The sequence below is a fragment of the Oratosquilla oratoria genome, chromosome 19 (assembly GCF_046742065.1).
Source record: "Oratosquilla oratoria isolate Oo_2021 chromosome 19, ASM4674206v1, whole genome shotgun sequence".
Taxonomy (NCBI): domain Eukaryota; kingdom Metazoa; phylum Arthropoda; class Malacostraca; order Stomatopoda; family Squillidae; genus Oratosquilla; species Oratosquilla oratoria.
In genome coordinates, this window is record NC_134795.1 from 39,910,822 (window position 1) to 39,937,616 (window position 26,795).

Consider the following 26,795-nt stretch of genomic DNA (forward strand, 5'->3'; position numbering starts at 1 on the left):
CTAAAACAGATTTCGTAAGTAACGAAGTCATGTCGGATGAATGGTACACCATGTTTGTTATAATAGATACCGATGTCGAAGAAATGAAAGGACGATAAGTTAATTCGTCTAACCTAAACTAAACTAACTTAACCTGTGTTTAATAAATCATTACCTGCAAATTAAATGTCATTCGGCTCGTCCTCGTTGTTGTCGTTGTGAGAGACGTTGGCAGACGACAAGATGGCGTCCCGAGCCTATGCTACCGACTTCGTTCATTAGCATATTTTCTTGTAGCAAGGTATTTTTTTACTTTCATTTCCGCCCACAAAATTGCATATTACGTTGATACATTTTAATTTTCAAAATTAATTAATTTTCTATTGCTATATTGCGCCCATGGTCGAAACTAAAAAAATACCCCGGTATTCAATATGGAATGTCAGCATACGCGGATTTGGTCATATATGGTAATTTTAGGAACCTAACCACCGTAAATAAACAGTAAATAAAGCTTTAATGTACTGTATAAAAGAGGAAAAATACACGAAAATAAAGATACATGTATTGCTGGACATTGTACATACAGTACATGTACGTATATGTATACACTTTCGCTTAACGACCAATTCGGTTAACGACGGCGCGCTGGTCCCAATTGTCGTCGTTAAACGAGGAGTGGTTGTATATGTATGTATATATATATATATATATATATATATATATATATATATATATATATATATATATATATATACAGGTAAACGTCGACTTACGATGGCCGCGACTTACGATTGTTCGACTTTACGATGACGACGACGACGACGACGATATGATAATTTAACCCCTTCCATACGGTGCCGCACACGTAGGCGTCATGAGGAGCAAGTGGATTCGCGACGCTGCCATATCGGCGTCTTGATTATATTTATTGTAGTCGCCCCTGTGTTTTTACATTCTCTCAAATGATTCATTCTCTGTGGTTTTCAAAATTCGCGGGTGAAAGAGAGAACGATCGATATAAGCGGTGACTATATTTTATGATGCGAGTATTATTACGTCACGTCGTACGGCTGGCATTGGCTGCTGCCCGCGAGATTTAAGTTCCGTACTGAAAATACATATTATAGTGTTTGAATATGGTAAAAAGGATAAAAATAATTAAATAAACTACTGTACATGTTTAATAGGCTATATTCAGTATCTCTGGTGGTTAATATACAGGTAGGCTAGGTACAGTGACCACGGAACAGAGTGGGGATCGACTTACGATGAGATCGTCTTACGATGGCTCTATCGAAACCTAATGCCATCGTAAGTCGACGTTTACCTGTATATATATATATATATATATATATATATATATACTCATTATATAGCACCAAAAGCCCAGGGTCTGGGCTAGTCTGGGATGAGGTCACCCCAGAACTCTATAGCTCAAACCTCCTGCATTCAGACCTATGGAGACTTGTTTTGTACATCATATTTACTATACCAGTGACCTGCTTCTTCATATTAACAATCTGGGGTGATAATACCTATTTGAAAAAAAGAGGAAAATTGGTCAGGGGTTAAGGGGGCCGCTGAGGCCCCCCTTGTGGGTCCAGGGCAGCGCTGTGGTGGGGGTCCAGGTGGCGAAGCCCCTGAAAGCTCCTGGATTTGAGCATTTTCCAAGCCTTTTTTAAGCCATTCTGAAGAAGATATGAACTACTTTTGAAACACCATGATCACAATAAATCCTATCCCCTGTAAATACCATTGCATATCCACTTTTATCTTTTTGTTGATGTAAGATACCATTGTTCTACAGAGGGGTGACTGCATTACAGTAATAACATGACTGACTGATTGAATGGAGCTTAATGAAAAAGTAAATAAATAGACCAAGTTGAGTCTAAAAATTGGAGTAATGGAAAAAAATAGGTAAGTATAGAGGATGAATAAATGTGCAATCCAAGTTTTCCAGCCACTGATGACTTTACCCACTACTGACTTTACCTAGACATTTCAGCCATTCATTCCACATTGTAATTGGCAACTGCTTCATGATGACCACATCAACCAATTCAAGGAATCCTATCCACATGAATGGGAGAAATGGTGGGAAATTCTAACCCATCATCCACTGGGATAATACAGTAATAAAAAAAAAATTATTGCCATGGGATATCAAAAACATATGTTTTTGATTATTCATTGTTTTTATCAACAAACTAATCACTATTCCACCAGGTAATTCATATCAAAGAAAGTATAGATACAACCTCCATATATGTCCATTCAAATACAATGTACATTTCATTGAACTATCAATGTTCAAAAGGATCAACCACATAGTCTCAATGTATATATATAAAAAATGGTTGGGTTAGTTTTCGTTAGGTTAGGTTAGATGTTTGAAAACAACCACTGCAAGTTATATTCAATATCCATCCTCTCCATGGTCTCTTCACATACTGCTGCATAACGCTCAACTTTGCTAGGGAATTGCCTAGCACATAAGTAATTGCACTTTGCAAACTAGTGCGCATTAAATTTCCATTTTTTTTTTTCTCCACAAAATAAACATTGTATTTGTATTCAGCACTAAAATCTGTATTACTGGCAAAAATTTGGTGAAAACATTCTGCATGCCGTAAAATGGAAAAGATCTAAACACGGAACCATCTACATGCAGTCCCACTCTAGCCAAAAAAAATTCTCCTCGAATTTATGTCTATCTCAAAAACGGTCCTGAGCCAAAAACCCAAGGAAAATCACGGATCCATGGAAAATTGTGGATCTGCAGAAGATTATCACCACTCAACAATCTAACCAAATATACAGCCTATATCTGTAGAAAAAGAAAAAGAAAATCTACAAAACTCTGACCAAAGAAATGAAGTAAGATTTCCCCCAATGAGGGAATTAAATATTACTCAGAATGAAATAAGGGATCAAATTCTAAAGCTCGTTAACAAATCACCTAAGAGTACCTAAGAGTAATCATCACCAAAGACATGTCTCCAAGTAAACATATAAATAAAATATTCGGAGAAACATACAATTTGTTGAGATCAATAAAGGTGGCTTTTACATACCTGGATAAGGAAATGATAAAAAAAATATTACAAACACTGATAAGGCCAAAACTGGAATATGCAGTGATGATATGGTCACCCAGTACAAAAAAAAAAAAAAAAAAAAAAATTTAGAAAGAATACAAAGAAAAATGACAAAGATGGCTCTACCACTTTCAAAACTTGACATAAGAACAAAGATTGGTCGAACTGGAATTGCTGACCCTGGAACAAAGAAGAGAACGAGGGGACCTACTAGCCATCTACTGGATTATGAAAGGCAACGAATGCCTTGATAGAAAGGACTTATCAAAGTGGGAGAGAGGAAAAACAAAGAGGACATGCAATGAAACTCAAAAAGGATAGTTACAGAAGTACACTCGGATCGTAAGAGGCAAGAAGAAAGGGACGGGGAGTGGGACTAGGCATCCTTCTCCTTATAGCCCCACAGGGGACATTCCTAAAAGAAAAAGTAAAGGCATAAGAGGGTCTGGGAGTTTTCCGACCAGCACCCTTAGGTTTGGGTCTTTTAATGTGTGTGGATGTGGTACAGATGAGAGTAAAAGGGAAGAGATAGGTAGTATGTTTGTGAGAAGAAAGATGGATGTGTTGACTTTGAGTGAAACTAAGTTGAAAGGGAAGGGTGAGTGTAAGTTTGGGAGTGTAAGTGGTAGGTTATCAGGAGTGAAGAGAGGGCGAGGGAGGGAAGGGGTGGCTATTCTAGTAAGTGAAGAGATAGGTAAACGTGTAGTGGAGTGGAAGGAGGTTTCCTCAAGGATAATGTGGATGAAAGTAAAACTGGAAAAGGAGATGTGGGTCTTTGTAAGTGCATATGGGCCTGGCAGTGAGAAGAGTGTACAAGAAAGGGAGGCCTTTTGGATAGATTTAAATGAGTGCATAGAGGATTTAGGGAGAAATGTCAATGTAATAGTATTGGGAGACCTTAATGCTAGGGTAGGAAATGGTCCAATTGATGGAGTGGTTGGGAAATGTGGAGTTCCAGGAAAGAATCGTAGTGGAGAGTTGATGGTGGAAATGTGTCTCCAAACAGAGTTGATGAGAGCAAATACAGTGTTTCAGAAGAAAGTCAAGCATAAGTACACATGGGAGAGGGTGGTGGATGGAAGGGTGGTAGAGTATTGATGGATTATGTAGTGGTAAATAGGATAATGATAGGAAGAGTTAAGGATGTAAATGTGCTAAGGGGAGAGGGTGGGGGAATATCAGATAATTTTTTGGTGGATGGTAAGTTGAGAGTGGAGGATAGATGGAGAAAGAGGAAAGGGACAAAAGGTAGGGAGGTTCTTAGAGTGAATGCTTTAAATGAAAAGGAAAAGGAGTACAAGAAGAAGCTGAAGGAGTGGGAGGGAGTGAAGGATAGAGTAGAGCTAGGTGTGGAGGAGGAATGGGGATGGTTCAAGGAGGGAGTCAGTGTGCAAAGATGGTCTGTGGAACAAGAAGGACAGGAGGAAATAGAAGGAAGGGTAGTGAATGGTGGGATGAGGAAACAAAGAAGGTTGTAGAAGAGAAGAAGTGAGCTTTCACAGATTGGTTACATAATAGGAGGGAGTCATATGAGAGGCACAAAGAAAAGAAAAGAGAAGTAAGTCAAAAGGTAAAGGAGGCAAAGAGGAGAGCAGATGTGAAGTTGGGTAAGAGTATGACAGAAAATTTTGAAAGTAATAAAAAGAGGTTTTGGAAAGAAATTAAGAGAGGAAGAGGAGGCGAATCAAGTAGAGAAGAAAAGGTAAAAGGTGCAGATGGAGAGATGATAATGGAAGAGAAGGCAGTAAGGGGAAGATGGGCAGAATATTTTAGGGAGTTGCTAAATATGAAGGAGGATAGGGAGGGAAAGATGGTTGCAGTGGGAAATTCTAAAAAAAATGACAGTGATGAGTGAGGAAAATGGAGGAGAAATACGGAAGGATGAAGTGAAGGCAGTTGTTAAGATGATGAAAGCAGGTAAGGCACCTGGTCTGGATGGATGCCATGCAGAATGTTTAAAAAAAAAGGAGGTACTGTGATGGTGGACTGGCTGGTGAGGTTATTTAATGTTTGCTGGAGAGACAGTAGAGTGCCGGAGGACTGGAGGAGTGCCTGTATAGTTCCACTCTACAAGGGAAAATGGGACAAGTGTGAATGTAGTATTTTCAGAGGAATTAGCTTGTTAAGTGTAGTTGTGAAGGCTTATGGGAGGATCTTGATTGAGAGAGGATTAGGAGAGGAACAGAGGGAGTAATTGGTAAGGAACAGTGTGGATTTAGGACGGGTAGAGGTTGTGTAGATCAGATCTTTGTGGTAAGACAGATATGTGAGAAAGCTATAGGAAAGGGGAATGATGTTTTTTGGGCTTTTATGGATCTGGAAAAGGCATACGATAGGGTAGACAGAAAGGCACTGTGGGAGGTTATGCAGATACAACCACTCCTCGTTTAACAACGACAATTGGGACCAGCGCGCCGTCGTTAACCGAATTGGTCGTTAAGCGATAGTGTATACATATACATACATGTACTGTATGTACAATGTCCAGCAATACATGTATCTTTATTTTTGTGTATTTTCCCTCTTTTATACAGTACATTAAAGCTTTATTTACTGTTTATTTACGGTGGTTAGTTTCCTAAAATTACCGTATATGACCAAATCCGCGTATGCTGACATTCCATATTGAATACTGGGGTATTTTTTTTGTTTCAACCATGAGCGCAATATAGCAATAGAAAATTAATTATTAATTTTGTAAATTAAAATGTATCAACGTAATATGCAATTTTGTGGGCGGAAATGAAAGTAAAAAATACAATGCTACAAGAAAATATGCTAATGAACGAAGTCGGTAGCATAGGCTCGGGACACCATCTTGTCGTCTGCCAACGTCTCTCACGACAACGAACACGAGGACGAGCCTGATGACATTTAATTTGCAGGTAATGATTTATCAAACACAGGTCAGGTTAGTTTAGTTTAGGTTAGACGAATTCATCCTTTTATTTCTTCGACATCGGCATCTATAATAACAAACATGGTGTACCATTCGTCTGACATGACTTCGTTACTTACGAAATTTGTTTTAGCACCTTTTTTTTTCCGCTCACAAAATTGCATATTACTTTGATACATTATAATTTACAAAATTAATAATTAATTTTCTATTGCTATATTGCGCCCATGGTCGAAACTAAAAATTTACCACTACCGGTATATACTGTACCCCAGGTAATTTTTGCAGCTTCCAGGATGGTAATGTAGACCTAAGCTTCAGTACACTTTACCTCACAGCTAATATCCACCGTACAAGTTCAATTATAACATCATACAAATTTGCCTCAGCCAACTTAATTATCGTACACGACGTCGTAACTTTGGGAGATTTACGTTAAACGTCTGTCATAAAGCCAGTTGTAACTCCGCGTCGTCGCTAACCGAGTAGGTCGTTAAACGAGGAGTACCTGTATATGGGATAGGAGGAAAGCTTCTAGGAGCTGTCAAGAGTTTTTATGAGAGAAGTAGAGCTTGTGTCAGGATAAGAAATGGAGAGTGAGTGGTTCGAGGTAAAGGTGGGACTTCGTCAAGGATGCGTTATGTCGCCCTGTCTGTTCAACTTATACATGGATGGGGTAGTACGAGAGGTAAATGCAAGGGTAGTGGGTCAGGGATTGGAGATGATTAAAGAAAATGGAGAAAAGTGGGAGGTGAGCCAGCTGTTGTTTGCGGACGACACTGCGCTTGTGGCAGGATCGGAGGAGGGACTGAGGAAGTTGGTGACAGAGTTTGGGAGAGTATGTGATAGAAGAAAGCTAAAGATAAATATGGGTAAAAGTAAGGTGATGAGATGTACGAGGGGTGAAAGTGGCAGTAGACTGGAAGTGAGCATTAAGGGAGAGCGACTGGAGGAAGTGGATAGTTTTAGATACTTGGGTGCAAATGTGGTGTGCAAATGTGGTAGGAAAAGGTGGAGTAAAGGTGGAGGTAGAATGTAGATTGAGAGAAGCGAGTAAATGCCTTAGTGGATTGAAGAGTGTAATGAGGAATAGACATTTGGGAATGGATGCTAAGAGGAGACTGTATGGAGTGATTGTGCCAACAACACTGTATGGGGCAGAAACATGGAACATAAAGAGAGGAAGAGAGAAGGAGTTTGAATGTGTTTGAGATGAGGTGTCTGAGAAGTATGATGGGGGTTACTAGGCTAGATAGAGTGAGAAATGAGGTGAGGAGAAGAACAGGGGTGGAAAGGGAGTTGGGAGATAGGGTTGATGAAAGAATATTAGGATGGTTTGGACACATGGAAAGAATGAGTGAAGAAAGACTAGTAAAAGAGGTGTGGAAGGCAGATGTGGAGGGAGTGATCATGAGGGGACGTCCTAGGATGAGGTGGATGGATAGGGTGAAGGGGGCTTTGGGGAAGAGGGGAATGTCTGTTGAGGAAGGACGGGAGAGGACAGAAGACAGGGGTGAATGGAGAATGGTTGTATATGGATGATGTTGTGATGCATGAGGTGGAATGGGTGGGGGATGGGGGGTGAGGTAGTATGTATGAGCAAAATTTGACGCAGCCTGAAGGGATTTCTCCCCGTCTTCTCCTTTTATGCATGGGGGGACGGAGAGGGGGGGTCGCCGATTTAATGAAGCGGCCTTGCTGTGGATGTGCTGTGTCTTGCGACACTGCTTCTGACCCAGGGCAGTGGACAAGGTGCAGGGATGACCCGTCATCCAGGTGCTCAGATAAGAGGGAGGGTGGAGGGGTGTGGAGTGTATTCAGGGATGGAATGGGTGGGAATGATTTTATGCCTTTTCCTTTTTGGCTACCTCCCTAGTAAGGGGGAAAAGGCCTTGGTATATGTATGTATGTACAGAAGAGTACTGAAAAAGAATGGCTTCCCACACAGAGTGATTATCTGGAACAAACTGGACGAAAAAATAGCGTGTACAAACACCATACAAGAATTTAAGAACAAACTTGATCTTGCGAGATACAAAAACAGGTCACCACGAGCATAGCTCCCCTTCCTGTAAAATACAACTAGGTAAATACCAGTGTCATCTACTGATACATTACATTTGTCATGCAAATAAGAAGGGCAGTAAAAATAATAGAAAAATATGCAGTATTGGTGGTGTTAGCTTCACTGCTACCAACACTTAAGTTCCCTTTAGTGAAATTGTAATTCACTTACAACTTTCTTCACTTTATTTTTATAATTGTAGTATGGTAAGTCACTCGTCTCAAGGCCCCATGCCACTCTCGTAGGGTAAGTTTTTAGTCAAGTTCCATTATTCAGTTCGAAAGTAAATTAAACTTATTTTTCTTTCTCTTTTCTTCTGAAATAAATTACACTTGGTTATTCTAGCTACACCAAGGGACTCCCACCAGGGATCCTCTTACATCCACCAAGCCAAGTCTGCTCCAACGTCACAATTTAATTCATCCAATAAGTTTGAATGTTACAAATAAGTGCCACCCTTTTAGGGCGTGACTTTACCTCCATGCACCAATAATTTTTCTCCTCCTCCACCTTTTTCTCCAATCAGAAAAACTGTTATACTGTCTCAAGCAATACTGTTTATGCAAGCAATTTGTCACAAGCAGAACGAGCTCTGTGTTTACATATTAGTCACATCAGCACCTTTGATCGCCGCTCCAACCAATGTTTACAATAAAAGATGGTAAGCTAGAATATGCAACTCTCTGCAAATTCCAGTCGGCCATTGTATCATAATAACTGGATAAAATTTACATATCGTTTCACCTATCCCTCGATCTACCTAAATGTCTAACTCTAGCTACTGGCCTCTTACAGATGGTATTCAATTTTAAAAACTATGCTCACATGGAACATACATACATATACCAAGGCTTTTTCCCCCTTACAAGGGAGGTAGCCAAAAAGGAAAAGGCATAAAATCATTCCCACCCATTCCATCCCTGAATACACTCCAAACCATTCCACCCTCCCTCTCATCTTAGCACCTCCTGGATGACGGGTCATCCCTGCACCTTGTCCACTGTCCTGGGTCAGAAGCAGTGTTGCAAGACACAGCACATCCACAGCAAGGCCGCTTCATTAAATCGGCGACCCCCCCCTCTCCGTCCCCCCATGCATAAAAGGAGAAGATGGGGAGAAATCCCTTCAGGCTGCGTCAAATTTTGCTCACACATACTACCTCACCCCCCATTCCACCTCATGCATCACAACATCATCCATATACAACCATTCTCCATTCACCCGTCTTCTGTCCTCTCCCGTCCTTCCTCAACAGACATTCCCCTCTTCCCCTCTTCCCCCTTCACCTCATCAATCCGCCTCATCCTAGGACGTCCCTTCATGTTCACTCCCTCCACATCTGCCTTCCATACCTCTTTTACTAGTCTTTCTTCACTCATTCTTTCCATGTGTCCAAACCATCCTAATATTCTTTCATCAACCCTATCTCCCATCCCCCTTTCCACCCCTGTTCTCCTCCTCACCTCCTCATTTCTCACTATCTAGCCTAGTAACCCCCATCATACTTCTCAGACACCGCATCTCAAACACATTCAAACTCCTTCTCTCTTCCTCTCTTATGTTCCATGTTTCTGCCCTATACAGTGTTGTTGGCACAATCACTCCTTCATATAGTCTCCTCTTAGCATCCATTCCCAAGTGTCTATTCCTCATTACACTTTTTAATCCACCAAGGCATTTACTCGCTTCTCTCAATCTACATTCTACCTCCACCTTTACTCCACCTTTTCCTGCCACATTTGCACCCAAGTATCTAAAACTATCCACTTCCTCCAGTTGCTCTCCCTTAATGCTCACTTCCAGTCTACTGCCACTTTCACCCCTTGTACATCTCATCACCTTACTTTTACCCACATTTATCTTCAGCTTTCTTCTATCACACACTCTCTCAAACTCTGTCACCAACTTCCTCAGTCCCTCCACCGATCCTGCCACAAGCGCAGTGTCGTCCGCAAACAACAGCTGGCTCACCTCCCACTTTTCTCCATTTTCTTTAACCATCTCCAATCCCTGACCCACTACCCTTGCATTTACCTCTCGCACTACCCCATCCATGTATAAGTTGAACAGCCAGGGCGACATAACGCATCCTTGACGAAGTCCCACCTTTACCTCAAACCACTCACTCTCTCCATTTCTAATCCTGACACAACCTCTACTACCCTCATAAAAACTCTTGACAGCTCCTAGAAGCTTTCCTCCTATACCGTATATCTGCAAAACCTCCCACAGTACCTTTCTGTCTACCCTGTCGTAAGCCTTTTCCAGGTCCATAAAGGCCCAAAAAAATCCTTCCCCTCTCCTATAGGTTTCTCACATATCTGTCTTACCACAAAGATCTGATCTACACAACCTCTACCCGTCCTAAATCCACACTGTTCCTCACCAATTACTCCCTCTGTTCCTCTCCTAATCCTCTCAATCAGGATCCTCCCATAAGCTTTCCCAACTACACTTAACCCCTTCCATACGGTGCCGCATACGTAGGCATCATGAGGAGCAAGTGGATATGCGAGGCTGCCATATCGGCGTCTTGATTATATTTATTGTAATTGCCCCTGCGTTTTGACATTCTCTATAAATTGCCCTTAATCACATTCTCTATGGTTTTCAAAATTCATGGGTGAAAGAGAGAACGATCAATATAAGCGGTGACTATATTTTATGATGCGAGTATTATTACGACATGTTGTACGGCTGGCATTGGCTGCTGCCCGCGAGATTTAAGGGCCATACTGAAGAGGTTAACAAGCTAATCCCTCTGAAACTAATACATTCACACTTGTCCCCTTTTCCCTTGTAAAGTGGAACTATACAGGCACCTCCAGTCCTCCGGCACTCTACCCTCTCTCCAGCAAACATTAAATAACCTCACCAACCAGTCCACCATCACTGTACCTCTTTTTTTTTTTTCAGACATTCTGCATGACATCCATCCAGACCAGGTGCCTTACCTGCTCTCATCATCTTAACAGCTGCCTTCTCTTCATCTTTCCTTATTTCTCCTCCATTTTTTTCACTCATAATGGTCATTTTCTTAGCACTTCCCACTAAAACTACCTTTCCCTCCCTATCCTTCACATTTAGCAACTCCCTAAAATACTCTGCCCACCTTCCTCTTACTGCCTGCTCTTCCATTATCATCTCTCGATCTGCACTTTTTATCTTTTCTTCTCTACCTGATTCGCCTTCTCTTTCTCTCTTAATTTCTTTCTGAAACATCTTTTTATTACTTTCAAAATATTCTGTCATACTCTTACCCTATTCCACATCTGCTCTCCTCTTTGCCTCTTTTATCTTATGCTTTACTTCTCTTTTCTTTGTACATACATACATACATATACCAAGGCTTTTTCCCCCTTACAAGGTAGCCAAAAAGGGAAAGGCATAAAAACACTCCCACCCATTTCATCCCTAAATACACTCCACACCCCTCCCACCCTTCCTCTCATCTGAGCACCTCCTGGATGACGGGTCATCCCTGCACCCTGCCCACCGCCCTGGTCAGAAGCAGTGTCGCAAGACACAGTACATCCACAGCAAGGCCGCTTCATTTAATCGGCGACCCCCCCTCTCCATATAAGGTGAGGACGGGGAGAAATCCCTTCGTGCTGCGTCAAAATTTACTCACACATACTACCCCACCCCCCCACCCATTCCTCCTCATGCAGTCACAACATCATCCATATACAACCATTCTCCACTCACCTCTGTCTTCCGTCCTCTCCCTTCCTTCCTCAACAGACATTCCCCTCTTCCCCAAAGCCCCCTTCACCCCATCCATCCACCTCATCCTAGGACGTCCTCTCATGTTCACTCCCTCCACATCTGCCTTCCATACCTCTTTTACTAGTCTTTCTTCACTCATTCTTTCCATGTGTCCAAACCATCCTAATATTCTTTCATCAACCCTATCTCCCAAATCCTTTTTCACCCCTGTTCTCCTCCTCACCTCCTCATTTCTCACTCTATCAAGCCTAGTAACCCCTATCATACTTCTCAGACACCTCATCTCAAACACATTCAAACTCCTTCTCTCTTCTTCTCTTATGTTCCACGTTTCTGCCCCATACAGTGCTGTTGGCACAATCACTCCTTCATACAGTCTCCTCTTCGCATCCATTCCCAAATGTCTATTCCTCATTACACTCTTTAAACCACCAAGGCATTTACTCACTTCTCTCAATCTACACTCCACCTTTTCCTGCTACACTTGCACCCAAGTATCTAAAACTATCCACTTCCTCCAGTCGCTCTCCCTTATTGTTCACTTCCAGTCTACTGCCACTTTCACCCCTTGTACATTTCATCACCTCACTTTTACCCACATTTATCTTTAGCTTTCTTCTATCACATACTCTCCCAAACTCTGCCACCAGCTTCCTCAATCCCTCCTCTGACCCTGCCACAAGCACAGAGTCGTCCGCAAACAACAGCTGGCTCACCTCCCACTTTTCTCCATTTTCTTTAACCATCTCCAATCCCTGACCCACTACCCTAGCATTCACCTCTCGCACCACCTCATCCATGTATAAGTTGAACAGCCAGGGCGACATAACGCATCCTTGACGAAGTCCCACCTTTACTTCAAACCACTCACTCTCTCCATTTCTAATCCTGACACATGCTCTACTACTCTCATAAAAACTCTTGACAGCTCCCAAAAGCTTTCCTCCTATCCCATAAATCTGCATAACCTCCCACAGTGCCTTTCTGTCTACCCTATCATAAGCCTTTTCCAGATCCATAAAAGCCCAAAAAACATCCTTCCCCTTTCCTATAGCTTTCTCACATATCTGTCTTACCACAAAGATCTGATCTACACAACCTCTACCTGTCCTAAATCCACACTGCTCCTCACCAATTACTCCTTCTGTTCCTCTCCTAATCCTCTCAATTAAGATCCTCCCATAAGCCTTCCCTACTACACTTAACAGGCTAATCCCTCTGAAACTACTACATTCACACTTGTCCCCTTTACCCTTGTAAAGAGGAACTATACAGGCACTTCTCCAGTCCTCCGGTACTCTACCCTCTCTCCAGCAAACATTAAATAACCTCACCAACCAGTCAACCATCACTGAACCTCCCTTTTTCAGACATTCTGCATGGCATCCATCCCTCCTATTTTATAACCAATCTCTGAAAGCTTGCTTCTCTTCTACAACCTTCTTTGTTTCCTCATCTCACCACTTACTACCCTTCCTTCTCTTTCCTCCCATCCTCCTTGTTCCACACACCATCTTTGCACACCTTTTGAATCCCTCCTTGAACCATCCCCATTCCTCCTCCACTCCTAGTTCTACTCTATCCTTCACTCCCTCCCACTCCTCTCTCAGCTTCTTATACTCCTTCTCATTTTCTTTCTCATTTAAACAGTTCAGTCTAAGCACCTCTCTGTCTTTTATCTTTTTCCTCTTTCTCAATCTATCCTCGACTCTCAACTTACCTTCCACCAGAAAATGATCTGATATTCTCCCACTCTCTCCCCTTAGAACATGTACATCCTTAACTCTTCCTATTATACTCCTATTTACCACTACATAGTCCATTAACACTATCTAGCACCCTTCCATCCACCACCCTATCCCATGTGTACTTATGCTTGACTTTCTTCCTAAACACTATATTTGCTATCATCAACTCTCTAGACACATCTCCACCATCAACTCTCCACTACAATTCTTTCCTGGAACTCCACATTTCCCAACGACTCTGTCTACTGGTTCATTTCCTACACTAGCATTAAGGTCTCCCAATACCACTACATTTATGTTTCTCCATAATCCCTCTATGCATTTAAATCTATCCAAAAAGCCTTCCTTTCTTCTACTCTCTTCTCACTACCAGGCCCATATGCACTTACAAAACCCTACATCTCGCTTCCCAGTATCACCTTCATCCACATTAGCCTTGAAGAAACCTCCTTCCACTCCACTACACGTTTACCTATCTCTTCACTTACTAGTATAGCCACCTTTTCTCCCCCTCATCCTCTCTTCACTCCTGAGAACCTCCCAACTACACTCCCAAACTCACACTCACCCCTCACTCTCAACTTAGTTTCACTCAAAGCTAACATATCCATCTTTCTTCTCACAAACATACCACTTATCTCTTCGCTTTTACTCTCACCTGTACCACATCCATGCACATTAAAGACCCACACCTTAGGGTACTGGTTGGCAAACTCCTAGAACCTCTTATGCCTTTACGTTTTTAAGAATGTCCCCTGTGAGGCTACAGAGAGGATGCCTAGTCCTAATCCCCATTCTGTTTTTGAGGTGATAGTGTTTCCAAGACATTTGTTGTACATTCTTTATGACTCATCAAGTATGTGCCTATGCTTTTCAGAAGGATTCCATGCATTGTGGATCCCCATAACTTTGGCAAAGACAAAAGAAGGCAGCACATTTTGCACGCATAGTAGCAAGTTCCACCAAGGGACCACATGTTTGGAAAGTCAGCCAGACATCCTTGGGACTGTTTGGAGTGCTGCAAAATGTAATTTATCAGTAAAATATGTTGCAGCCTCTTCAGAGCTATCATAGTTGGCAGTAAGAGGCTGGTAGATGAAAGTAGACAAGTAGGTAAATAGGGGGTAGATGGCGAGAATTTCATTTTTACGAGTTAGATGTTTAGAAAACAATAGCTGCAATGAAGTTGCAGAGTTGCATAATCTCACTCACCATCTAAAGTTTGTAAACACGGTTAGGGTATTGATATTGGCACTGATGTGATGAAATGTAAACACAAAGCCATTCCACTTCAAGACCAAGATTGCTTGCGTAAGCAGTATTGCTTGAGACTGTGTAACAGTCTTTCTGATTGGAGAAGGGTGGAGAAAATTTTATTGGTGCACTGGGTGAGAAGTCATGCCTGAAGGGGAGACACTTACCGTATTTTCCAGCTTAAAATGTGCATCGGGTTATAATGCGCACCCATGCACTTCATTATCTCAGTACACAGATAGCGCGCACCAACGTAAAACGCGCATGCCCGATCGCCATCTAGCGAGAGAATCGAGAACCATGTTGTGTGTTGGTCGCTTATTACTTTGTAGCTTAAATAGTTTGTAGGAAACATGATCTAATTTTTTTTTTATTGAAAGTAAAATATACAGAAAAATTTCGGGATTTTTACAGAAAATGTTCATTTTATATCTTGAGGAAATAATTCGTCTTTACCATTTTTTATTTAATACTGAAACAAACTACAGACTGTTTCGTTTTAGCTTTGAACCTGCAATGAAAGTGGTGAAATAGGACAGTCTCTCATCGAGGTGACGTTTAGTTAATATAACTCCCGAAAGAGGGTGTTGTAGTCAGGTGTTTGACACGAGTTTATGAACGGCCGCAACGGAATTTGTACCATACCTAAAGTGAAGCAACAAAGCCAACATAAAAATTCAAACTAGGATGCTGTGAACATGGGCAAATATCATGAATATTGATGTTTCATGGTGTTTAGGCCTATTTAAACATGAAAAATAAGATTCGATAGATACCTACCTATACCAAATATTTATATACGGTAGCCCATGCTGGCGTATTCTTTCATGTCACCATGGCTGTTCTTCTTGTTCTCACAGAACGTCACGGAGAAGTGTGCCATCCCGACTTTGTGACGGCCAACATCGTCACATTGTTGTGAAAAAAATTACACACACAGCCGCAGAATTTTTATCGTAGGTCGTAGATAATGCGCACCACCGGATAACACGCACCCCCCATTTTTAGGCCTTCCAACGGAAAAACGCGCACTATACGGCGGAAAATACGGTGTTTGTAACGGTTAAAATTATTGGATGAATTAAGTAGTGACGTCAGAGCAGAGTTGGCTTGGTGAGTGGATTGGGGAGCCCAAGCGGGAGTCCTCTGGTGTAGCTAATACTAAAAAGTTGTAGAAGTATTAAAGAAAATCAAGAAAACATTTCCAAGTTTTAAATATCCTACGAGCAGCATAAATTGAGAGAAACTTGACTAAATAGGATGAACTGAGGCATAGGGACTACAGATGAGTGACTAACTTTACATTGAGACAATGATGAAAAGAAATTAAAGGTGAAATAAGAATACAAAATAATTTAAAGGAACAGTTAACAGAATTAAACCAGTAATTACGGAGAGAAGGGAAGTGAAAGTGATGGGGTCAACATTGGCCAGCAAATGATCACGTGAAGTGAATTCCATGAATAGCTGCCAATCACCCCTGTCTAGATGCCACTGGAGAGTATAGTACTTTGGTTCAGATCCTGCTGATTCCAATAGTATGGAAACGTAGTTGCTGCCATACAAATCTGGTAAAACCTGCCAATTGAAATCTAAAAAAAGCAAATAAAACACCTCTGGGATTGATCATGCTATCTCCCCACAGAGAGTGGTGTCAATTAAAATCTAATAAAAGAAAAGGAGAGGGAAGGTGTCTCATGAGGTGGCTAAGATCATCTTTCTTGACTGGAACACTGGGAACAATACACACTCACACATGAGCTGCGATCATGGAAGGACGTCCCAAAATACGCTCCGAACCGTTGTTTAGTGAGTTGCCAATGATGATTTTGGAACTAACCAAGCGCTGCCTGGTTGTTTACAAATGGGAAAGGAGTATCGTAGTTAATGTGACCGAAAATGTAGTCTTGGCATCTTCATACAGCTATTCTTTTTACAAGATCAGTGCCAACAATGGATGAAATAAATGAAGGATTTTGAGAAAAGGAAACTGCAAAGCGATGTTTGGACATAAGTACCATAAGTACACTTGGTGTATTAAAAAAAAAAAAAAAAAAATTGTATGAACAAGATCCCAAAAACATACCAAAGGTTTGAAAGAAATGTCTTCTTAGGGTTCAATAGAGACAAAAGCAATATGTATAGAGGGACATCAGCTATAGAGAGGAAGAAAGAAGGAGTTTGAATGTGAGATGAGGTGTCTGAGAAGTATGATGGGGGTTACTAGTCTGGATAGAGTGAGAAATGAGGAGGTGAGGAGGAGAACAGGGGTGGAAAGGGAGTTGGGAGATAGGGTTGATGAAAGAGTATTAGGATGGTTTGGACACATGGAAAGAATGAGTGAAGAAAGACTGGTAAAAGAGGTATGGAAGGCAGATGTGGAGGGAATGAACATGAGGGGACATTGTAGGATGAGATAGATGGATGGATGGGGTGAAGGGGGCTTTGGGGAAGAGGGGAATGTCTGTTGAGGAAGGATGGGAGAGGACAGAAGACAGGGGTGAATGGAGAATGGTTGTATATGGATGATGTTGTGATGCATGAGGTGGAATGGGTGGGGGATGGGAGGTGAGGTAATATGTGTGAGCAAAATTGACGCAGCCTGAAGGGATTTCTCCCTGTCTTCTCCTTTTATGCATGGGGGGATGGAGAGAGGGGGTCGCCGATTTAATGAAGCGGCCTTGCTGTGGATGTGCCGTAACTTGCGACACTGCTTCTGACCCAGGGCAGTGGACAAGGTGCAGGGATGACCTGTCATCCAGGAGGTGCTAAGATGGGAGGGAGGGTGGAGGGGAGTGGAGTGTATTTAGGGATGGAATGGGTGGGAATGATTTTATGCCTTTTTCTTTTTGGCTACCTTCCTTGTAAGGGGGAAAGAGCCTTGGTATATATATGTATATGTATGCATCTATATACCAAGAGCCTTTTCCCCCTTATAAGGGAGGTAGCCAAGTCAAAGGCACACACCTACTCCCATTCATTCCACCCCTTTTTCATCCCTTTCATCTTAGCTCCCCATACATGATGGGTCATCCCTGTATTCTGCCCACTGCCCTGGGTCAGAAGCAATGTAGCAAGACACAGTACATCTACAGCAAGGTCACTTCACTTAATCAGCAACCCCTCCTCTCTGAAACAGAATGCATTATATACTGTGGGACTGGGAGGAGAAAACAAGTCTCCTACCACTGTCTCCTGGAGACAGACACATGCTGTAGAAAAATGTGATACAAGGAGACATGCATAGTGTAACAATTACATTGGAGAAATCTGAATATTGCTGTTTTGAGGGGGGTTTCAAAGGAGCTCCAGAGAGAAGTTTCCCTTTGCCAACCTGATTAGCTATTTCATATGAACGGTGAAGTTTGTCTTGTCTAAGGTTGCTTACTGAGCTGTTAACCCAAGAATGGGGGCCTGAACCAGTTATAGGAATCCCCATATGGGTCTTAATATCCAGTTAAAGGGTGTCTGATGCTCCCAAAGGAATCATTCTTAACCCATTAAACTCCAAAGACAAGATTCTTGTCATTTGGTCAAATAAAACAAAAAATCATAAAACACCAAAATGTTTGATCAAACACCAGAAAAATATTATGTCAGTCCTCGCTTCGCGAAGCGAGGGCTGACGTCACATTTTTCTGGTGTTTGATCAAACATTTTGGTGTTTTATGATTTTTTTTTATTTGACCAAATGACAAGAATCTTGTCATCGGAGTTTAATGGGTTAAGGGACTGTCTGTTGAGTCAAGGGACTTGGCAAGATATCAAGAAACATCATTTTCCATACAGCTATGTAAACTCCTGGAATACTCTATAGAACACAGTCCAATCTAAAACCAGAAACAAATTTAAAGACTATCCTTTCTTGTATATCACAATCAGGTACTCATACTTACCAGATCCTCTACTAATGACACAATGCTTGAGGAAGGTATATATGTTACGTCTATCTGACATGACCTGGGACTGACAATGTATCTCACGAAAAAGGCCACGTACAAGGTTAATGACATCATCTCCACTTATGTGCTTCATCTCCACCTGGTTCAATGAGGAGAAAAATACATTGTATATTTGGTGACAAACAGCAATATAAAAAAACAGTTACCATTTTATCAGGAGAGAGAGAGAGAGAGAGAGAGAGAGAGAAAAAAAAAAAAAAAAAAAAAACAGACCATGGCAAGCATCCCATAAACAACATGTGGGACAACAGAATGATGGTCACGAAGCCGGTCACAGAGAAATGAAGTGAGGAAGGAGGCTGCTTGGGTTTGCACTGCATCTTTTGGAAGTTTATGAAGAACTTCAACAAGTACCCAGGTCCCTTGTCCTCGAATACTTGCATCCTTGTGAGCAAGGCTGGACTGCATTGCCTCAACAACTTCATGTAACTGGATGATGCCATTGTTAAACCCTGGAAGAAATAAAGTCAATTAAAAAAAAAAAAAATTACAGAAACCAGTGACAAGGAAAGACTTTCAGAAGAACAGAATCTCAGTTGGAAAAAACATACATAAATATACCAGAGGCTTTTTCCCCCTTAAAAGGAAGTCTGCCAGAAACAATGGCATAAAACCCACTCCCACCCATTCCATCTCCACTCCCATTCACCCCCCTCCTTCCTTATCTTGGCTCCTGGATGACTGGTCGTCCCTGCATCCTGTCCATTGCCCTAGGTCAGAAACAATGTAGCAAGACACAGCACATCCACAACAAGGCTGCTTCATTTAATCACTGACCCTCCCTCTCTGTTCCCCTATTTAGAAAAAGAGAAGACACAGGGAAATCCCTTTGGGCAGCATCAAAATATCATTCACACCCACTCTCTCACCCCACATCCCCCACCCACTCCCTTCCATGCATCACAGCATCATCTATACATAACCATTCTCCATTCACCCCTATCTTCTTTCTTCTCCCATCCTTCCTCAACAGACATTCCCCTCTTTCCAAAAGCCCCCTTTACCCCATCCATCCATCTCATCCTTGGTTGCCCCTTCATGTTCACTTCCTCCACCTCTGCCTTCTACACCTCTTTTACTAATCTTTCTTCACTCATTTTTTCCATGTATCCAAACCATGAGAAAACTCTTTCATCAACCCTATCTCCCAAGTCCCTTTCCAGCCCCACTCTCCTCCTCAGCTCCTTGTTTTTTACTCTATCCAGCCTAGTAACCCCTACCATACTTCTCAAACACATTTAAACTCTTCCTCTCTTATGTTCCATGTTTCTGCCCCATACAGTGCTGTCGGCAGACTCACTCCTTCATGCAATCTCCTCTTAGTATCCACTCCCAAATGTCTATTTCTCTTTAATCCCCACCCCCAAGGCATTTACTTGCTCCTCTAAATCTATATTCTACCTCCATGTCCACTCCCTTTACCACCCAAGTATCTACAGCAATCCACTTCCTCCAGTCTCCCTCAATGCACACTTCCAATTTGCTGCCATATTCTCCACTTGCATATCTCATTACCTTACTTTTACCCACACTTATCTTCAACTTTCTTTTGCATGCCATCCCAAACTCCACTAACTTCCTTAATCCCTCCTCTGATCCTGCTACAAGAGTACTGTTGTCAGCAAACATCAACTGGCTTATCTCCCATTTTTCTCCATTTTCTTTAATCATCTCCAATCCTCAACCTCTCACACCACACCATCCATGTATACACTGAACAACCAAGACGACATGACACATTCCTAGCAGTCCCACTTTTACCTCAAACCACTCACTCTCCATTTCTAATTCTAACACAGGTTCTACTACTCTCGTAACAGCTCTCAACTGCTCTTAACCACTTCCATACGGTGACGCCTACGTAGGCGGCATGAGAAGCAAGTGGGTACACGATGATGCCGATGTCGGCATCTTGATTATATCAATTGTAGTCATACCTACTTAACCTCCATTCTCTCTAAACTTGCTTCATCATATTTTCTATGGTTATCAAAATTCACGGGTGAAAGAGAAAGAACGATTGAGCACTGACTTTATTTTTTTTTTATGCGATTATTATGACACAACATCGCACGTCGGGCAGCTAATGCTGCCAGACTTGCGATGTGCCCCGGAGTGAAGAGGTTAATCCCTTCAGTACAATGATGCCTATGTCATAAGATGCGAGTGGATACATGAGGATGCCGACATCAGCATCTTGATTATATATTTTTGTAGTTGTACATGAGTTACCCCTGGATTCTATGAATTGGTTTGATCAAGTTTTCTGTGTTTATTATTATTCAGAGTAAAAGAGAATAAGTAATACAGCAGTAACTTTATATTTTATAATGCAAGTAATGTGATGCATCGAATATATGGCAGTCAATGCTGCACGCAAGAATTTGACTTGTACTGAAGTGATTAACAGCTTTCCTCCTATCCCATCTATCTGCAATACCTCCCACAGTGCCTTCCTGTCTACCCTGCAATAAGCCTTTTCCAAATATATAAAGGCCCAAACATCCTTACCTTTTCCTAAAGCTTTCTCACATATCTACCTTACCACAAAAATCTGATCCACACAAACCCTACCTGTCCTAAACCCACACTGTTCCTTAACTATTACTTCCTCTGTTCCTCTCCTAATCCTCTCAACCAAAACCATACCCTAAGCCTTCCCAACTACACTCAACAAACTGATCCCTCTAAAACTACTACTCACACTTGTCCCCTGTAAAGTGGAACTATACAGGCATTCCTCCAGTCCTCCGCCACTCTACCCTCTTTTAGACTTTTAGACAAACAATAAAAAACTTCAGCAAAAAAAAAAAAAAAAAAAGTCACTAAATTCCAAATGCAAATAACTCAGGAAGGCCATACTTGGCTCAGAGAGACATATCAACCAGTTTGATTGACTTAAATCTATGGGTGTGGCACACCCAGAGTTAATTACCACCTGGGCTGACACCTCATGTTCTGCAGCTGTCAACCCCTTGTGTATTTCTTTTGTAGTATAAAGGAAGTAAACAATGCTAATTGGGTCCCATCTCCTATTCTCTAATTTTTCATGAAAGCCTCAAATTCATGAAAAGTTCCAACTTAATCTATATTCTTGATTTCCAATCATCATATTTAGATTTCAACTCGTGTATTGTTTGAGCTTGGGTTATACCACTTAAGCTATTTCATGTATTTATGCATCTTTATGGAAAACGATTTCTTCACATCCTTTAGACATGTGGTATTTATTCCTATGCTCCCATGATCTCTTAACCCCTTCAATATGGGCCACATCGTACGTCTGGCAGCATTAGCTGCCAGACGGGCGATGTTGCATCATAATACTAGCATTATAAAAAATAAAGTCACTGCTCTATCACTCGTTCTCTTTCACCCGTGAATTTTGATAACCATAGAAAATATGATGAAGCCAGTTTACAGAGTATGGGGGCCACGCAGGTACGACTACAATAAATATAATCAAAACGCCGACGTCGGCATCCTCGTATACCCACTTGCTCCTCATGACGCCTATGTAGGCGTCGCCGTATGGAAGAGGTTAAAGCGCTCCAGTTTTTAATCAGGAGATCTCTTCTGTCAATGCAATCTATCTTCTTTAGTGACCTGAATACTGTAATAATATCACCTCTCTCTTTGATCTTCCAAATTTGGCAGACCCTGGGGAAATACAATATAGACAAGACCAGACCAATTAAGGTTAAATTCAGGTCACAAACGACAGCAGAGAATATCTTAGCAAAAACAGGGAAACTAGCAAAAAATTATCAGTATAAACAGGTATAGATAAAAATGTAATTTTTGCAGGAAAATTAATTTTTCCCTGATACAAACCTGAGGTACTCCTTACAATAGGATACTTCGCATAGCGTAAGATTCCTACTGCTAAACACTGTGTGTTTTTAAAATTCTCATTCTGTGGGTCTGGGCAACGCTTATCCTCAGTAAGGGGCCATATTGGGGCAAGGGGGCCCTTCCCATCCACCACAAGTCTCGCACACTATACTCCATTCTCTGAGCCAGGTATGAAATTAATCATGATGTTTGTCAGGCAAGGGAGAAATAACTTTTAGAGGGGTGGTTGAGGAGGTGCCATTAGAGGTAAGCAGTACCTCAGGTTTGTATCAGGGAAAAATTAATTTTCCTGCGAAAATTACATTTGTTCCGAAGAATACAAACTCTTCAGTACTCCTTACAATAGGAGACTCGGACTTAGGAGGGAAGGAAGTTGTTATCTAGCTTGGAAAACCTCCGTAAGGAAATTTTAGTGTGCTAAGACTTACGTTGACCAGACCCCTATACATTCCCCTGAACTTTGAAGTGCACCCATTTCTGTTCCCAGGAGTGGAGACAGACAGGTTATACTCGCTTTTGTACCACTGAAGGGCTTGAATTGATTCCCTTGGAATGCTTGACAGCCCTCGGGTGAGGTAAGGGAATGTAGGAGTATGAGAAGGACTTTGGAAAGTTATCACCGTGTTTGCCATGCCAGAACCTGGATGAGTTGTCAGGGTTGGTTGTGTGCTATTGGGGAGGGGTGTCATTTCAGGACTTCTTGGGCGGCCACTATGGGGCCCAAAGAGAGTTCCCTAAAGATTCCATCATTACTTCTTTGAGGTAAAAGGAAGTGAACGTATTCTGGCTCTTCCATATACCTGCTTGAAGAACCTGGTTGATTGACAGATTCTTTCTGAAGACTAGAGAGGTCCCTACTGCCCTCAGTTCATGGGCTTTCACTTTAGGGCAATCTGTGTGATTCATTTCGTAGGCTCTGCGGATGACTTCCTTGATCCAGCAAGAAATTGAATTCTTAGTGATGGGCTTCGGCTTATCTTTAGTAGAGACGAACAACCTCTTTAATTCTGGTCTAAGATGTTCAGTTCTCTTGAGGTAGGTCCGGATGGCTCGTACCAGGCATAGGACTATTTCCGTTTGTTCTCCCCCCTACAAATTCGTCTATGGAAGGAACATTAACCTCTTCCCTTCGGGGCACATCGCACGTCTGGCAGTATTAGCTGCCCGACGTGCGATGTCTCGAAATAATAATCGCATTATAAAAAATAAAGTCAGTGCTAAATTATCCGCTCTCTTTCACCCATGTATTTTGATAACCATAGAAAACTGATGAAGCCAGTTTAGAGAGAATGAAAATTACATAGGTACAACTACAATAAATATAATCAAGATGGCGACTTCGGCATCAGCGAGTACCTACTTGCTCCTCATGCCGCCTACGTAGGCGGTACCGTATGGAAGTGGTTAAAGGACCAGAATCTAGGGTCGGGCTTGGCAGGATCTTGGTTTTTGGCAATGAATTGAGGCATGAAAGTGAAGGAGACCTCTTTCCATCCTTTTGAATGGGCGACTCTATAAGAGATGGCATGTAACTCCCCTACTCTCTTGGAAGATGCTAGGCTAGAAGAAAAACTGTCTTCAAGGTGAGGTCCTTCAGATGTGCATCTCGGAGGGGTTCGTAAGGGGGACCCCTCAGAGAGTTCAGAACTAATGCCACATCCCACGGAGGAGAACTGATTTCCCTGGGGGGGGGCATGATTTATTTAAATGCCTGAAGAGCATGGAAATTTCTGGTGATAGGGCTAGGTACATTCCCTTCAGAGAAAACACCTGATTTAGTGCTACCCTATAGCCTTGCACTGCCAAGAGGGAGATCTTCTTGGACTTCCTGAGGAAGTGGAAGAAGGAGGCGATCTCAGGAATGGTGGCTTGATCTGGGACTATTTTCCTGGAGTGGCACCATTCTGCAAAGGCATTCCATTTCCCTTGATAAAGGTTAGCTGAGGAAGAGTGAATAGGAGTGAACATGTCTTCCGCCACCTCTCTGGGAAAACCCTTCTTTAGGAGGATCCAGACCATAGTCTGAACGCATGAAGACTGAGTGCTGAAGGGTTCTTGTGCCAAGCCCCGTTGATAGGTTGATGTAGAAGATCTGGTCTTCCCTGAAGGGCCAGGGGTTCTTCTACTGCTAGATCGTGGGCATCTGGAAACCATGGGGCTTCTGGCCACCAAGGAGCGATCAAAGTCATCCGAAGGTTGGATGCGTTTCTTGCTCTCTGGAGTACCTTCTGGAGCAAGGGAAATGGTGGGAAAGTGTAGGTGTCTAGGTTGTCCCAACTTTGCAGAAGAGCATCCTCTCCTGCTGCCAGAGGATCCAGGAGAGGGCTGAAATATATTGGGAGTTGGTGATTCCATCTCGTGGTGAAAAGGTCCACCAGAGGGGAGCCCCATTTGTTGAGGATGAAGTTTGCTACTTCTTGATGGCAGGACCATTCTGTGCTGATTATCTGACTCCTTCTGCTGAGGTGGTCCGCCCAGACATTCTTCTTCCCTGGGATGTAGCGAGCTTTGAGCGACACTTGCAGATTCTTGGCTAGATTGAGGATGTCCATAGTCAGAAGGCATAGGTCCTGGGAGACTGTGCCCCCTTGCTTGTTCACGTAGGCTACTACCGAGGAATTGTCCGACATTATGCCCACTACTTTCCCCGAGACTTGATCCTTGAAGTGACGGAGAGCCAGGAGTACTGCTTTCAATTCTAGCCACTTGATATGGGCTGTCTGCTCGACTGTGGACCAGGAACCGCTGACGTGATCGTCGTTGAGGTGGGCTTCCCAGCCCTCCTTGGAGGCATCGGAGAACAGGAGGACTTCGGGGGGAGATGGGCCGAGGGGCATCCCCACGAGCAGGTTGCACGGATCCTTCCCCCAGAAAAGAGAATTCTTGACTTCTTCGGTGAGGGTGATGTGTTGTAGGGGTTCTCCCTCTTGCGGGGACCATTGAGACTTGAGGAGCCACTATAGTGGTCGCATTCTTTGTCTGCTCCTAGGGATTAATCTCTAAGGAGGCCATATGGCCAAGGAGGATTTGGCACTGTTTCGCCGTCAGGAACCCGGTTGATATTGCTTATGCAACGAGAGAATTGAGATTCTGAATCTTCTTTTCTACTGGGAAGGACTTCATTAGGTAAGAGTCCAGGACCACACCCAGGTACGTGACTCTTTGTTTTGGCAAGAAATCTGACTTCTTTGGGTTTACTATGGTGCCCAATTTTTGGACGAAGGTTAGGACCATTCTCAGGTGTTCTTGGCATAGCTGGGCGGAATGGGCAAGGATCAGCCAATCGTCCAGGCGGAGTAGGCGAATTCCCTTGGAGTGGGACCACGCTGAAACGAGTTTGAACACTCTGGTGAAGACTTGGGGTGCTGTGGAAAGTCCGAAGCATAGGTAGGTGAACAGGGAAGGTGTTACCCTTGTGGACGATTCTGAGGAATTTCCTGGAGGAGGGATGCATTGGTACTTGGAAATAGGCATCTTGGAGGTCCAGCGACACCATGAATTCCCCTTCCCTGATAGACGCCCTTACGGACTCTGGGGTGTCCATTCGGAACTTGTTGAGTGGAGACAAATTGATGACTGGTCTCCACCCCTTTGTTGTCTTTTCTACTAAGAATAGTCTTGAGTAGAACCCTGGGTCCAGAGTCGAGACTTCTTCTATAGCACCTTTCTGGAGCAGAATGGAGATTTCCTCTGCTAGGGCCCGCCCGCGATCCAAGTCCGGATGGTAGCTGCTGACTTGGATGGGATAGGGGGAGAGCTTTGGGGAAGAGTGAAAAGGAAGACGATAGCCTGTCTTAATGACTTGTAGGGTCCAGTCTTCTGCCCCGGCCTCTTCCCATGCCCTCCAGTAGAGAGGCAACCCCCTATATTCTGCAAATGGGCAGGCGAATTCCTAGAATTTTCTGTGGGGGGGGGGGGGGTCCGGAGCCTCTATGATGTTTGCGCTTAGGTTCTCTATTCGGGAAGGGACGGGACTTTTCTGTCTGCATTTTCGACTTGGAGTGGAGGGGTGGCCTAGGGGCTGATGGGGGGTAGGCCTTGGCCTCGAGGTAGGAACGGCTACTCTCTCGATGGCTCTGTTATGCATCAGTTGGTTTTTGCTTGTGATTGCTGAATCCACCATTTCCGGGGGAATCAGTGTGTGGGTTAGAAGGTGGGCCCTCTTCAATGGAGCATAAATTTCTCTGAGGAGGGGGTCAC

The 26,795-nt window shown here is 42.8% G+C and overlaps 1 protein-coding gene across 6 annotated transcripts in view; it reads right to left on the minus strand.

The window, feature by feature from the left end:
- The window catches only part of Mms19 (MMS19 nucleotide excision repair protein), a 514,253-nt gene that overhangs the window by 477,779 nt on the left and 9,679 nt on the right, over nt 1–26,795 (minus strand). For 3 of the 6 annotated variants that reach the window (XR_012967332.1, XM_076202917.1, XM_076202913.1), the window contains exons 2-3: nt 18,954–19,192; nt 18,675–18,819 (exon numbers count right to left, since the gene is read on the minus strand). Coding sequence is in view for 5 of the 6 variants with exons in the window: in XM_076202913.1 (XP_076059028.1) it covers nt 18,675–18,819; nt 18,954–19,192 (384 nt within the window). In the remaining variant the exon portion in view is untranslated. The remainder of the gene's footprint in view (nt 1–18,674; nt 18,820–18,953; nt 19,193–26,795) is intronic. The other 3 variants (XM_076202918.1, XM_076202915.1, XM_076202916.1) reach the window with 2 other exon arrangements.